Here is a 15,000-nt window from a genome sequence, read left to right as displayed (position 1 = left end):
ACCACAGCAGGAAAGCTGCACTGTGACATATGATATTTGTATTGGATATGGAGAAAAGAGACAAGCAGACAGAGGCTATCAGGTTTTCCACATCACACATCAGGTCTGTTTAAGGGTGGTGAAATCACAAGCTCAGCTTCAACTAATGGTTTCATGACTGTATTTAAGAGAACGACTGTAAAGGACATAAAGAAGCATAATTTCTATTTCATTAAACACAAAGTGTATAACAATGTGCACACATGCGCACACGCACACGCACACACACACACACACACAGATATGCAAATAAATGTGTGTGTGTGTGTGTGTGTGTGTGTGTGTGTGTGTGTGTGTGTGTGTGTGTGTGTGTGTGTGTGTGTGTGTTTGTGCGTGTGTCTGTTCTTGAAACTTGTGTAAATATAAGTATGTTATATGTATGTGGTTGGTATGTGAGCAGTATGCATATCCAGGGTTGTGTAGAGAATGACCACGGCATGTCTGTATGAGCATGTGTGTTAGTCGGTGCATTGTTACCCATCAGCGCTGCTGGCCAACAGTGGCACAGGGCCATGCTGTGACAGAGAGAGGCAGAGGGGAGACAGAGCTCTGCCCAAACACACTGAGGAAGTGTAAAAGAACATTTTAGGCTCAAACTGTTCAAGCCTTTAGTAGTGAAAACGTGTTGTCTGGCATTCAGATGTATGTGTAAATTATTTCAGTGTTTATGACTGATTAGAAATTCTACAAGTACTTCACTGGTCAGTAGCGGACTTGACAAACATGAAAATATATATATATATATTATTGTGTATTATATTATATTATTGTTACCGGTATATAAGTATATTATTACATGTTATTCTGTGTCCCACCTAATCAACCATGAAAATGACATTATTTTACCCTTGCTGCGTATAAGGGCACATTCTAGTATTTAGTCCCTGCTGGTAGCCATGTCTCATGGGCACATGGGATGCAGGTACTCCAGAAATGCTGAGACATGTGTTGTCTGTGACAACACTTCTGTTTTCCATTACTATTCTATTGCCCCTTTTTCATTCGGGGCAAATAGATGATAATGCACAGAAAAGCACTAGACTGTGTAGATTATTTGTATGCTGAGTAAGCAGTATTACATTAGAAAGATTTTAGTTTGATTATTATCCTAAGATCAGAAATATACAACTCTCATGCATCTATATCTACAACAACCATTTTTTTCACAATTGTTTTTGCTGTGGTCTTCAAAAATGTCCCCCCATGTGATTAGTTATTTGTAAACAAAGACGGTTGGATACAGGATGAAATTGGACTTGAGTGTATTGTATGTTCGCTGGTATGTGTGTGTGTGTGCATGTGTTTGTGTGTGTGGATATCCAGGAGAGCTAAGACCAGAGGGAGAATCTGTCTGGTTCGAGCAGTCCTCATCTGCTTTAATTAAAATACAGTGTAATCGCTGTACTACTACATGCCCTGCACACACGTGTGAATGTGTAAACAGGCCATCCCAGGGGAGCCCTCGGCCAACTTCCACCAGAGGGACACACAACAATAGAAACGCCTTCTCTCTAAGTGACATATTGTGAGATCAACATAATAAATAGACACTGCTCTTAAAGCGCAGTTGGATTTTAAATGTCTTGCCCAATTTATTTACCAGAAAGCATTTTTCAGAATGGAATCCTACAAAAAAGTGAAAGTCTATAAATAGAGTCTAGTTTAGCTCTTGCATCTTATGATTTGGGTCTGTGTATACCTGTATGCACTAAACCTTAAGCAAAACAGAATGAAAGTGTTATATTTAAAAGAGCAATGAACACAATGCATAATGAAACAATTGTGAGTAGTGATATTTTATTATTATATAAAAAACAGTGCATAACAAGACAAATGAGTTCTTTTAACATTCTATTAACATTTGGACAATTTTAAACATTACACTCCAGTAATGTGCTACAATTTTGACATAGCTGTTTTTAGGTTTTTCATTTCATGTAAAAAAAAACAGTAATTATTTTGTGGAATTATATATTACATTTACAAATGGTAAGATTTGCAAATTAGACATTCAATGTCAATATTGTACATGACATCCTTTACAGGGAAAATTAATTAAATTAAATAACTTTGGGACTTCCATGTGGCTGAATAGTAATATATATTTAATTTCTAGGCAAAGTATATATTTATTTTCATTCTTTAGAAAAAAAGACAATTGCCAAGACCATTTAGAAGATCAAACATTGAGCTCAACAATTCTGGTGCACACGAATGTACCTTAACAAAAACTCAGTTAAAAAATTAAACAAAAATAATTACAATTGATCCTGAAAAAAATGTATAAAAATGCAAATGTGCATGAATGTAAGACACAAAACAATAATATTAACAAAAAAGAGCAGTATAAAAACACAAATAATGAGAGTAAGACAGAGAGAGATACACACAGCGAGATGAGACAGTCCATCATCTCCCCGTGTCCATTTTGGAGATGGCTAGTTTGATAAATTGCTGTTAAATTTCATGTGATGAGTTATTAGGGTGAAAAGCTGTGTTGTGACCACTATGTAAATATCTCATTAGGAAGGGTTAGTAACACTTCTCTGGTTTCACAGAAAATATACTAGAAGCATGTGCACTATCTACCTCTCCAAATAACACACACACATACACACACACTCACACAAATGGATGAGCCAAATGTAACAATGTTTATGCAGGAGATCAAAAAAAAAATGAGAAAAATATTTCACAACATTGTATGGAGTTGATATTTGGCCAAAGGAATTATGTACGTCCCTTGACATTGTGACGGAACACAACAAAGGAATAATTAGATGGCCGTGCTCGCTCGCTCCCTCCCTCCCTCCGCCTCGCACACTTGCATGCCCACCAACCCAAACGCAGGGATGGGGATGGGTGTGCCCACACGCCCGCTTGCCCACACGCCCGCCCGGCGTCCCCCCTCAAACTTGATGGTTGCTGAACTTATTTTTAGTGTCATTTGATAAGCTTCCCCGCTTGCGCGGAGACGTCCCACTGACCCCGCCACTGGTCATTGTCTATACCACTTCCCGTCAAGGCCTCGCGCGCTTTGTCAGATTTCCACTCCAATATCCATTTCGCATCTGAAGTAGCCTATCGAAAGTGACTGGATCGTTCGAGCCTTTCCCCTCAGCTGCTACACCCCCCCCCCCCCAACCCCACCCCCCGACCCATCCCAAACACCACCCCAGCCTGTCCTCCCCCCTGTGAGTTTTCCGCTTTCGCTCACACGCCTATACGGCCCTGTCCTGACAGTACGTTTCAGACATTCTAACAATAAACATATCGTGCCATGCATTTGGGGTGTTTTTCTATATGTGTGCACTAGCGTGTGTGTGTGTGTGTGTGTGTGTGTGTGTGTGTGTGTGTGTGTGTGTGTGTGTGGGGGGGTGTGGTGATTTCTGGAAATGAACAATGCTTCTCCGTCCACATCTCCTGCTCTCTCCCTGTTTCGGAGCGCTCGGACACCCCTGCCATTTGGTTGTGGAGAACGCACGGCACAACAGTAATAGGTCATTCAATGTCAGAAGGCATAAGAGACGGGATGAGGCAGATCTTCACAGGCTGCTGCTTGCTGCTGTCTTTAATTATTTTAATTAAACTCTGATATTCTCATGCAGGGAGAACTAGTGAGTTGTGACTCCAAAGAGCGAGAGAAAGAGAGAGAGAGGGTAGAGATATAGAGAGAGGGATGGAGAAAGAGAGTGAGAGGAAGAGAAAGGCCTTGGAGATGTGATATGGCGAGTCCGGCAGTGTTGAGACAGCTGTATCTATGTCTTTAAAGAACTCGTAACTGATGGGAATGCTTATTGGGAGTGATGCCCTGTGCATCGGGGAGGCGGAGGCTCACTGCAGTAGGGGGTGTGTGCTGGGTTGGGTGGTGGTGGTGGTGGTGGTGGGGGGGGGGTTAGCACCAACCGTCGTGTCAAGGTCCTGACGCACCCGTCGCTCTGAACGTAGCCCGGGCCCCGTGTTTGCTCGCGGGGGTGGCCTGTCTCTCGCGGGGGAGTAACGCTCTATTAATTTTTCCTGTCCCGAGAACATAATGAAAGAGGAAAAAAGGTGTCTTGCGAGAAAAAAAAAAAAGAAAAAAAAACGCGAAAGGGGCGAAGTCCCACTGCTGCCACTACCTCGGGGGCGTCCACTCCTCCAGTTTGTCATGCGTGTGCACTTCTCAGTGTTAAAATGACAAGATCGGCAGTCACAGGCCTCCCGCCAGGCAAACAGGCGTCCAGGCCGGCGGGCCAGCGGGCAGTAGGCAGTGAGACGGACTGCGCTTGGAGAGGAGGGATTGTGTGAAGACATGTAGCCAAGAGGCACTGGACTTCTGCTCTCACTCGCCAGCCCCACTGGGATTAACTCTCCCTCCACGCCAACGGCAAACAGCCTCTCTTGCTCTCTCTCCCCCCTCTCTCTTTCCCTCTCTCTTGTTCCTCTTCTCAGTTTCTCTCTCTCTTTTTTTTCCAAATAGCTTCCGTCTGTGTCCATAAAATTAGTTTTTTTTCCACAGAAGGAGCAATATGGTCGGAATATGTTAAGCCATCACTGCGCACAAAAAGCTAACCGGATCCGGCACAATAATGCACTTGGGTAATCTTCAGGGAAAAGTAAAAAAAATAAAAATAAAATATACATATAAAAAAGAACCCACCCCTGTAAAGCTGTTTCTGTTTTTTTTTTCTTTTTCTTTTTTTACAATGATTTGGAGCATATGACTACATTAGAACACAACCAAGGCACACAGATTGAGGTTGAAAGAGTCCACGTTGTGCACAATTTGGACAGAAGTTAAAGTACAGTGGTGATTGAATGAACCACAAAGTCTTCAGAAACCTCCTATTCCTCCTCATCCCATCTTCCTGCTCACTGTGAGTGTGTGGATGCACAAAATCTTCTTCTAATGTGGGACCCGGTTGAATTTCATACAACGTCCCTATAAACACAGGGGGGAAAAACAATTTAAAAATATATTTTAGCATGTTGGAAGTAGAAATATACGTAAGTGATATATCACATATTTGTCAAAAGTGTATTCGGCATTAAAATCATAAAACATTTAAAAAAATGTACCAAATAAAATGATATATATTCATCATTCAATTACATTTGTATTATATCCGTTTACTTCAATTGATCAAAATACTTATTACAATAAAGGTAAATAAAATGATAGATACATAAAACTGAATACAAATATATAATTCTGCATAGTTATATTATGTGTCATGGGAGTGATAATTATATTAATCATGTAATTCTAATACAAAAAATGTAATTCAATTTTGTTTTTAAATCCTTAAATACAAAAATAAAACAGGACAAGCAGGAACTGCAGATCTCCCTATATGATGATGTCCACATCACCTACACTAGTTTAATGGCTCAGATAATTTTGTTGTATTATGTTGGTGTGGTGTCTCACGGCTTACATTAACCCTGCCTCCAATCCGTGTAAAGCAGGCTTAAATTGTTCTAGAGGGTGTCACTTTAAGCAAGGCCCACAAGAGCGTGTTTGTGTTTGTTTGTGTGTGTGTGTGTGTGTGTGTGTGTGTGTGTGTGTGTGTGTGTTTGTGTGTGATGGTGTAGTAAGAGACACTAAGCTGACCGACACCAAGAGGGAGCTCTCACACAGCTTATTACCATTGGCCTGCTTACACACACACACACCCACACCCACACGTACACACACACACACACACCCCTCCCTCTGTCCGCTCTCTAACCCTGGCCACTCAAACGAGCAGCCACAGAGCCATTGAAGCACACACATACACACACACACACACACACACACACATACACACACACACATACACACACTCCTCATAGTGCAGAGTGCAGACCGAGAGAGAGATAGAGAGAGAGAGAGAGAGAGAGAGAGAGAGAGAGTGAGAGAGATCTGACATTCCTCCTGAGTGTTTCAGTGTGTGAGTGCATGTCAGAGTGTGAGTATGGGTGTTAGCGTGTAAGTGCCAGTCCATGAGTGTGGCTAAGTGCTGATTGCTTTTTTTTGTTTTGTTCTGTTTTCTCAGTTTGTTTTGTTTTCTCAGTCCTTCTCCTACAATTGTGGAATAGCTGTGGCCATGTTTTTTTTACCCTCAGATATGATAAGAGTCACTGACTTGTCGACATAAGAGAAAGAAACAAAAGAATGAAAGAAAGAAAGAAAACTGAAGAGAGAAAAACGTACAGGGCGGCCTGAAGTGACAGAACAAGAAAAGAGAGGCAGAGTTGAACGACAAAAAAGTAAAGGAAGAGATAACATAAAAGGAAAGAACGAACAGAGAAAGAACAGCATATGATGGCAAAGAAAAAGAACAGAGTAAGAACAGAGAGAACAAAGCAACTGTGGAGAGAAATATGTGACGGAGAAGAGAAAAAAAGCCAAGAGTTGGCAGAGAGAGAGAGAGAGAGAGAGAATCGAGTGATGGCAGAGAGAGAAGCGAGTGATGGCAGAGAGAGAGAGAAGCGAGTGATGGCAGAGAGAGAGAGAAGCGAGTGATGGCGGGGAGAGAGAAGCGAGTGATGGCAGAGAGAGAGAGAGGGAGAGAGAAGCAAGTGATGGCGGGGAGAGAGAGAGAGAGAGAGAGAAGCAAGTGATGGCAGAGAGAGAGAGAGGGAGAGAGAAGCAAGTGATGGCGGGGAGAGAGAGAGAGAGAGAGAGAGAGAAGCAAGTGATGGCAGAGAGAGAGAGAAGCGAGTGATGGCGGGGAGAGAGAGAGAGAGAAGCGAGTGATGGCGGGGAGAGAGAAGCGAGTGATGGCGGGGAGAGAGAGAGAGAGAGAGAGAAGCAAGTGATGGCAGAGAGAGAGAGAAGCGAGTGATGGCAGAGAGAGAGGGAGAGAGAAGCAAGTGATGGCGGGGAGAGAGAGAGAGAGAGAGAGAAGCAAGTGATGGCAGAGAGAGAGAGAAGCGAGTGATGGCAGAGAGAGAGAGAGAGAGAAGCGAGTGATGGCGGGGAGAGAGGCTTTTGCTGGGTCTCTTTGCTCTAAGCCACGTGACACGGACCCTCTGCGATTAATCTCAGACTGTCAACAAATAAGGCCCATCAGATGCTGCTCTGGCAAGAGGGCCGCCTGCCTAGCCACCACACTGGATTTCACACTTTCCGGGGTTTTAGGGCTTTAGTGGAGGACTTTTTCTGGATGTGTGTGTGTATGTGTGTGTGTGTGTGTGTGTGTGTGTGTGTGTTTGCATACAAGTGTCGATGTTTGTGTCTATGTGTGTGTTACCGTAAAAGTGCATGTGGATAAATTGAGATACTTTGTGAGATACTTTGTCTGCTTGTGTCTTTAAGTCTATCTGTCTGTCTTAAGTGTGAAAAATGTGTGTGAGAGTGTGCAGATGTGAGTGTGTGTGTGTGTGTGTGTGTGTGTGTGTGTGTGTGTGTGCTTGCACCATCTTCTCCAGCAGGAGCAAGCACACTCTGGTGGGCTAAGCAGGGGCTCTGCTGGAGTAAAGCTGAGCGGGTGCAGCAACAATACAGTGCACGCTTCCTGGTGTCCTGGCAACGCTCGCCATCCACAACGCCACTGAGCCCTAGAGCCGACATGGGTGGGCACTGCCCACTTGTGCTACCACGGTGACAGCGACGACGACACAACACCAGCAGCAGCAACGGTAACAGTTGGGGAGGGGGGGGGACAGGACGACGAGCTTCAGCCCGCAGATGTCACTGAGATTCCATCAGATGACAAGAGAGAATGAGAGAGAGAGAGAGAGAGAGAGAGAGATGGGTGGATGGATGGGCTGATGTATGGATGGAGAAGGGAAGAGACAGGGACAGAGAGAATGAGAGAGAGAGAGAGAGAGAGAGAGAAGGGAAAGAGATGGATGGAAAGATGGACAGATGGATGAGTAGGTGGGCAGAGAGATGTTGAAACAAAGCGACAGGAACAGCGGATGTATTTTTTCTTTCTTGCTCTTTCCTTTGTTTGCTGTGAGAGTGTCACTCAGGTCACAGACGGTAAGTAGGTTACTGACTAACACCCCTGCGTCCATGACACGAGAGACAGCCTGCTGATGGTCCAAACTGCTGCCCTGCTGAATGTGCCAATTTAAACACAGGACAGAGCAACTTGCAGGCACACACTCCATTTTAAAGTAAATACCGGCATGTGGACCAGCAGGGAGTGCAATGCAAGTACAGACAGTAGCAGAGAGCATCCTTTGATTGAAGGTGAGGAATGGACTGCATCTCTAACCCACACACCAATAATACTGATAGTGAAACATCAGTCTGACTAAGAGAGCAAGCCTATGCAACTTAAGTATGGCTGATATCACCATTTGAGGAGCATCAACTGACTCGTAATGGAAACGGTCCCTTTCCAAGTTAGTAAAGAGAAACTTCTCATTTCTCCCAAACACACAACCCCCCCCCCCCACACACACACACACACACACCCCACACACACACACACACACACACAAATCTTTAATAAAACCATATATCAGAGACTCTGGGAAGTATCTGGGAATTTTAACACTATGTCATCCTGGTTTTCTTCCAATAGCTGTTTAGTTTCCAGCAGAAAGAGACTTTCAGCTGCAAATGCAACAGGAGCAAGGCCAGTTTAGCGGCCAAGGTGATTACATCATATGACGAGTTTTACAGGAGAGAGACCACTTCTTCACTGCTGAAGTGACTCCTGTGCATATATGGTAATTAAACAAAGTCTGCTCAGCCAAAGAAAACTGGTGCTAAAAAATAAACTAAAAAAATAAAGAAAATTTGGAATACTGCAAAAAGAAAGGGACATTTTGAGCTGGCATACTATGTCACCATTTGGGTAGAATATACTTTTTTTTCTTAAGCAAGAAGCAGTATGCCAGATTCCTTGTTTTTTGGGGCTTCTGTGTATACAGTATATACACACTTATAGACACACATTAGCAGACATGTCTGAACACACACACACTCACACTCACACACACACACGCACGCAAATAAATGCACACACACACACACTCACACGCACGCAAATACACACACACACGCACAGACACATGCACACACGCATGGCTGTGCAGGGGTAAGTGTGAGTGTCCACCCTACTGCCTGCATGTTCACACTTCGAACAGTTTCCCCCCTCCTGCCATCACACATCCCTTACGGATGTCTTGCACATCTACAAGGACGTGAGATCCAGTTTGCCTGTGTGTGTGTGTGTGTGTGGGTGCGTGTGTATGTATGTGTGTGTGGGGTGTGTGTGTATATGTGGGTGGATATGTCATATTTGTCCAGGACAGTTCCTGAAAGCAGTAGCTGATATATGACTTACGAAGGAACTCAAAAGGTTGCGCTTGTCAAGTAACCAAGGATGTTGTCACAACACAAACAAAACAATTTGAAACAGGACGCTGACAAAACAACACTCTATTTGAGTGTGTGAGTGTGCGCTGGCATGCATGAGTGTGTGCGGCTACAGGACATTCTGAGCACTGAAACCATTTCAGGAGTAGGTATCTTAGATACAGACACAAATAAATACACAACATCCTGATATCGCCACAGATAAAGAATAGAGCCCCTATATCGACTTTATAGCACGACTCCTGAACTCCAACACAGATGATACTGAGACAGACTAAAGGCACATTTTTAACATATTGTGCTGTCCATAGCAATACATTATCCACTGATATCTCCAGCAGTGGAACCCTCTTTCTCTCTCTCTCTTTAGTCAATAGCAGAACTCTCTAAGGCAGAACTCTACAGTAGAATTATTCAAAGCAGAACTCCCTACAGCAAGAACTTTACAGCAGAACTCTCCTCAGCAGAACTGTTTGCAGTGGACCTCTCCACGGCAACAACGTTACAGCAGAACTGTCTCTCTGCAGTGGAACAGTCTACAGCAGAACACCGGAGCATCCTAGCATCTCTGTAGTCTTTGTAGCACCAAAAGGGCAGCTGACTCTGGAAACGGATCTGCCGTAGCTCTGGCCCACATTTGGTCCACACCAGGCCCAGATTCTTTGTGGTGCAGTCATCTCAGCTGCACACTGGTGTCACCTCAGTCCAGTGGAGGCTGGGGACGGCCCAGGCGCAGCACAGCACGGGCGCCCAGAGCCAGAGAGAGACAGCTGCAGAGAGGCCTCGGCGCGAGGAGAGAGCCAGCATATGAGCAATCCTCCACACGTGGCCCCCACCCTCTGTCCCAAACACCACCCCCACCTCCCTACCACCCAATACACCCTCTCACAGCCCCCACCACCACCCCTCTCTAAAATCCCCCACGTCACCCCAGCCCTAGCCCAGCCGGTCGTCTCGTCCTGGGAGGCCCACTCAACTCCTCGTGGCCATCTGGGCTGCAGCGCCAACGTCCAGCCTCAGCCAGCAATGTCTCGCCTCCTCGCCGCACGCAACGCCGTGAGATGGAGGGAATGCACGCACAGACAAAAGGAAAAACAGACAGACAGAGGGACTGACAGAAAGAGAGAGAGAGAGAGAGAGAGAGAGAGAGAGAGAGAGAGAGAGAGAGAGGAAAATTTGAATTGAAAGGGAGGGAGAGAGAGATGGATTGAGGAAAAAAAGGATGAAGGTGCTACCCAGGGAGATGGTTTCTACAGAACTGAGTGACTGAGTCCATTCCATGGGCCTTTCAGCACTTTAATTTACAAGACTGTAAAGCCCTTGTTCACACACACACACACACACACACACACACACACACACACACATACACACACACACACACCTAATAGTGTTCGCAAACCTTTGGTTTTAGACAGCTGTCGTAAATACCACTCATGGCTTGCACCCTTTCACTTCGAAGCTGTTCTATAAAACCCTTTAATGCAACACTGCAACACGCAGCACTGTTAATGCGCTACTGAATGGCTGCACTGCTCTTCGTTGATGGTAATGCCACACTGTCTAATGACGATTCATCTCTTACTTAGATATCAATAACAGAAAAGAGAACAAGATCCAATGTGATAACTACTACGCGGGCAAGTCCTGAAGAAATGTATAGTCCATACCAGTGTTGTAGTCAAGTCACTATGCCTCGAGTCCGAGTCCAGGTTCGAGTCCCCAGTGTTCAAGTCCGAGTCGAGTCCCTATTGATCAAGTCGAGTCCAAGTCCAGCACTAAAGTAAGCATAGCCTACATGTCGTTCCATTTTTTCCCATTACAGATGAAATCCTTAAAAGCAAAAGCAAAACGGACAATCTTCTGTCTCCAAGCAGGGGTGCCATCACTTGTGTGAAAATAGTATTGCCAAATTTCTTGCCAAACCCAATGTGTTGTATTTATTATATCGGAGAGAATACCATACCATAGCCATACCATAGCCTATAGGCCTACTCATAATAAATGAGCAATCCACATCCCAATCATACAGGCCATTAAGTCACATTATGCTGTTACTGACTGCTGACAATTGTATAGGCAGTGTTGTAGAAGTTCATACTTCACAAGAGCTAGATGGACGTTGGAGTAGGCCTATTTTGTAAGAGGTAGTGTGGATCATAAAAGGGCCTCCCCCGGGCATTTTTTCAAAATTCTGGCTGTTAAATAGCCTACACAATTTTAGCGCAGTTTGGGAGGGACAGAAAAAGAGCAGGGTCCGTCTTGGTAGCTTCTTTCTGACTCCCGTGACGTGAACACTGGCTACCTGCAACTGCATAATGTTATCACTTCACTGACACTATGGAGACAACAATAGAGATGAAAACTAGCTTACAGTTAACGGAGATGCAGATCATCTGCCTAATTAATTTCTTTGCGCAACAGGCCACATTCTACGTTCATTTCAGCGAGATGAGTGAAATAAATGTTTTTTTTTTAAGCTGCCATCGCCATAGGCTACTATTTGCTACGATAGTCACCTGTTAGAAATAGAACAAGTTGCTATTTCCTTTTTTTTCGTGCAGTGGATTAGGCTATCAAATCGCTCGTTTGAACAGTAACAGTAATCCACTTCATTCGTGGTTTTAAATATAGTTGTTTCTGGCCTACCCACAAGAGGTTCAGTTTGTCAGTTTCACTTGCACAGACACGTAAGTTGACACTCTACATGGACACTCTACTCTATATTTTATGACACCAAAATTAAGAAGTATGCTATATCTTGATCGGGAAAACTTTTAGGTTATTTTTCTTTCATCCGATAATAGCCTGTTGCAAATTAACAGACAGAAGCATGGCAGGGCACGGCCCAAATGAAAATGAATGAATGGAACCCTGCTTCTCGCGTCAGTCAGGAAAAACACTGTTCACCAAGTCACGATGATCAGCTATCCAGCAGCAGTGTGTGATGTTTAGCCTAGGCTGAGTGTAATCTTAGGTAATGTCATGTCATGTATGAGAACTAATATTGCCTGGCAATACTACATTGAAATAGCGGCGGCCATGTCTCCAGGCATTTTGGTGTTAAAGTTAACGTTAGTTTGCTTTGCATGTGAACATGATGTGACTTGCGGTGAATGACACGAAGCAGTAGCCTAACTTTAACTCAAATTAGTATTACAAATAATTTAGATATTAAAATCATATAGCAAATTATAGCCTAATGACATACTACAATTATAGCCTTATGATATATACAAAAAAAAGTCGAGTCCTCGACGAGTCATCGCGAGTGCGAATGCAAGTTCCGAGTCCAAGTTCGAGTCCGAGTCCAAGTTCGAGTCATTCAGTGCTCAAGTCCAAGTCAAGTCACGAGTCTCTAAATTTAGCTAATGACTCGGACTCGAGTTCAGTCTCGGACTCGAGTACTACAACACTGGCCCGTACAGTGCCCTGATACCACAGTCTGTAAATTGTTAGGGAGGAACCACTGGAGATTGATATTGGAGACCATTTCACCTATATGAAGCACTTCCATGACCCTGACAATCAGGATGTGACTTCACTTTATGTGCACATGCGTGTCCTGGATAATCCCCCCCATTGTTTGTCTGTCTGTTTGTTTGTTTGTGTTTGTCTTTCACTGCCTGGCAACCATGTGGCTAACAGCTCTGCAGCCTTTCCCTGAGAGGCTACAGACCTTTTTTTCCCGCTTGCTGCTAAGTCCAGTCAGCCACTTGCAGCTTTTCCCCGTGAGGTTGAAGACATTTCCCAGTCAGCGCCTCATTCTGGCCCCGATCTGGCGTAGACCCGGTCTGAAGCCGTACCTGACTAGGGCCGAGTCTGTCCTCTGACTCCCTTGCGGTCACTGGCACCTTACTTCCTGTTTCACATCCCTCATGGTCTTTTCCTTTTGTCATTGTCAACACCCCTCTTCCTCCTCCTCCTCCTAATCTGTACCCTGCACCAACCCAACCCCCCCGCCACCGCCGCCTCCGTGGTAAGTGGTGGTGGTTGGCGGCTGAAGGTTCTGGGCGCGGAGTCCCTGGCTGCCGGAGTGGCCGACGCCAGTGGTTCTGGCGTGCAGGTCCATCTCACAGACGGAGCACAGGGACGCACAGATGGCAATAATGGACAAGTGGAATCCAATGGAGGACTCGCAGCAGAGCCGCGCGCTAACGCCGGCCAAATAACTGCACTTCATAAAAACCACACACACACACACTCATACATGCCAATAACTGAACACACACATACACACACACACACACACACACACACACGCACATGTCAATAGTACAGAAGGACACACACACACACACACACACACACACACATTAACATGCACAAATGTACTACACCGAAACAGAGACACAGAAAAAGAACAACACATGCAACACAGAACACACATCTACCGGTACATATGACACACACAGCGCACATGCCACAGACACAGACACACACACACACACACACATACACACACACACACACACACACACACACACACGTGACTTAAAACCACAACACATACACACATTTCAGTGTTTCCTCTATGTTTATTTCAGCATGGCGGCCCCCCACGGTTTAATTAATACCGCCACGGTATCAGAATCGGGGCAGACGCACATTTGCTTTTTAAATAATCCTGCGACGTATCCTCCCCTGCTGGCTGCCACTCAAATTGCAATTTAACAATAAGTAGCCTAAACTAGTCAGAGGTTATTATGGCCTAACCTGACCCTAGCCAGATGAATTTTGTTCCGCTTAGCTCCGCCTAGCTTCACTCACATCCATCTGGGACTTCTTCCATTGAGAGTGATTTCTGCACCATATTTTATGGTACAGCCAATCAGGACGCAGGGCGGGAGTTTCATAGATGTGACATAGCGTAGAAGCGACTGTGAGACTGTTATTAGCGTCATGGGTTGGCTTCGATGTGAGTGGTTGAAGTAGCACGTCAATAGATGACGGAAAAGTGGCTTATTCAATCATATGCAAGCATTTTTTGATTAGGCCCAGCCTTCTGAAGCAACACTTCAATGGATTTATTCCATAAATATATTGTTTTTATAGATAGTGGCATTAGTTAGTGGCATGCGCTATCAGGAGCCTCCATGTGCTACGCATGTTTGTCAACATTGCAAAAACTAAAATTTGGAAAGGTGTAGCACAGGCCAAGTAATTAATTTCTGTCGTAAATTAATTAATTTCTGTCATAAACTAAGTAAGCTAAGCGTTTCTCCATTGTCAACGTGACTACCGGTATATTCAAGTGTTCAAGTGACAATGTGGTTTAATGCATGGATAACCTGACGTGAGTCAGACAGAAGATGGGCCTGTCTTAGTTCCTGAATCCTGTCCCTTTCAAGTCACGTTAGGCAAAATGGTGTGATTAGTAACTAGAATTAAAAAAAAACATCCCGCGAGTGTCACTCGACCGTTTTTTATAGGCCTACTAACCTTTTTTTCTTGGGGGGGGGGGGGGGCTGCCGCCACTGTTAAAAAAAAATGTAGCGGAAACACGGTAGAAAAATCTAGCGGAAACACGGCATTTAGATGAATATGAATAACACAAATTTGTACACTATAAATTCACAACATGCACACACACACACACACACGCACAAATACGTACACACTCCGACCTGAGCAAAGAATACTCAAACAAGCACACA

The 15,000-nt window shown here is 44.5% G+C and overlaps 1 protein-coding gene across 1 annotated transcript in view; it reads right to left on the bottom strand.

The window, feature by feature from the left end:
• Window positions 1–3,205: 3,205 nt before the first annotated feature.
• Window positions 3,206–15,000, bottom strand: part of antxr2a (ANTXR cell adhesion molecule 2a) — a 71,574-nt gene continuing 59,779 nt past the window's right edge. Inside the window, exon 17 of the mRNA XM_076270256.1 lies at window positions 3,206–4,960. Coding sequence (XP_076126371.1) covers window positions 4,925–4,960 — 36 coding nt within the window. The 3' untranslated portion in view covers window positions 3,206–4,924. The remainder of the gene's footprint in view (window positions 4,961–15,000) is intronic.

The sequence above is a fragment of the Alosa pseudoharengus genome, unplaced genomic scaffold (genome assembly GCF_046254945.1).
Source record: "Alosa pseudoharengus isolate Yale_2024_CS ecotype anadromous, Long Island Sound unplaced genomic scaffold, YU_APseudo_1.1 YU_APseudo_1.1_scf_6, whole genome shotgun sequence".
Lineage (NCBI taxonomy): Eukaryota > Metazoa > Chordata > Actinopteri > Clupeiformes > Clupeidae > Alosa > Alosa pseudoharengus.
This window is presented reverse-complemented; position numbering and strand designations above follow the sequence as displayed.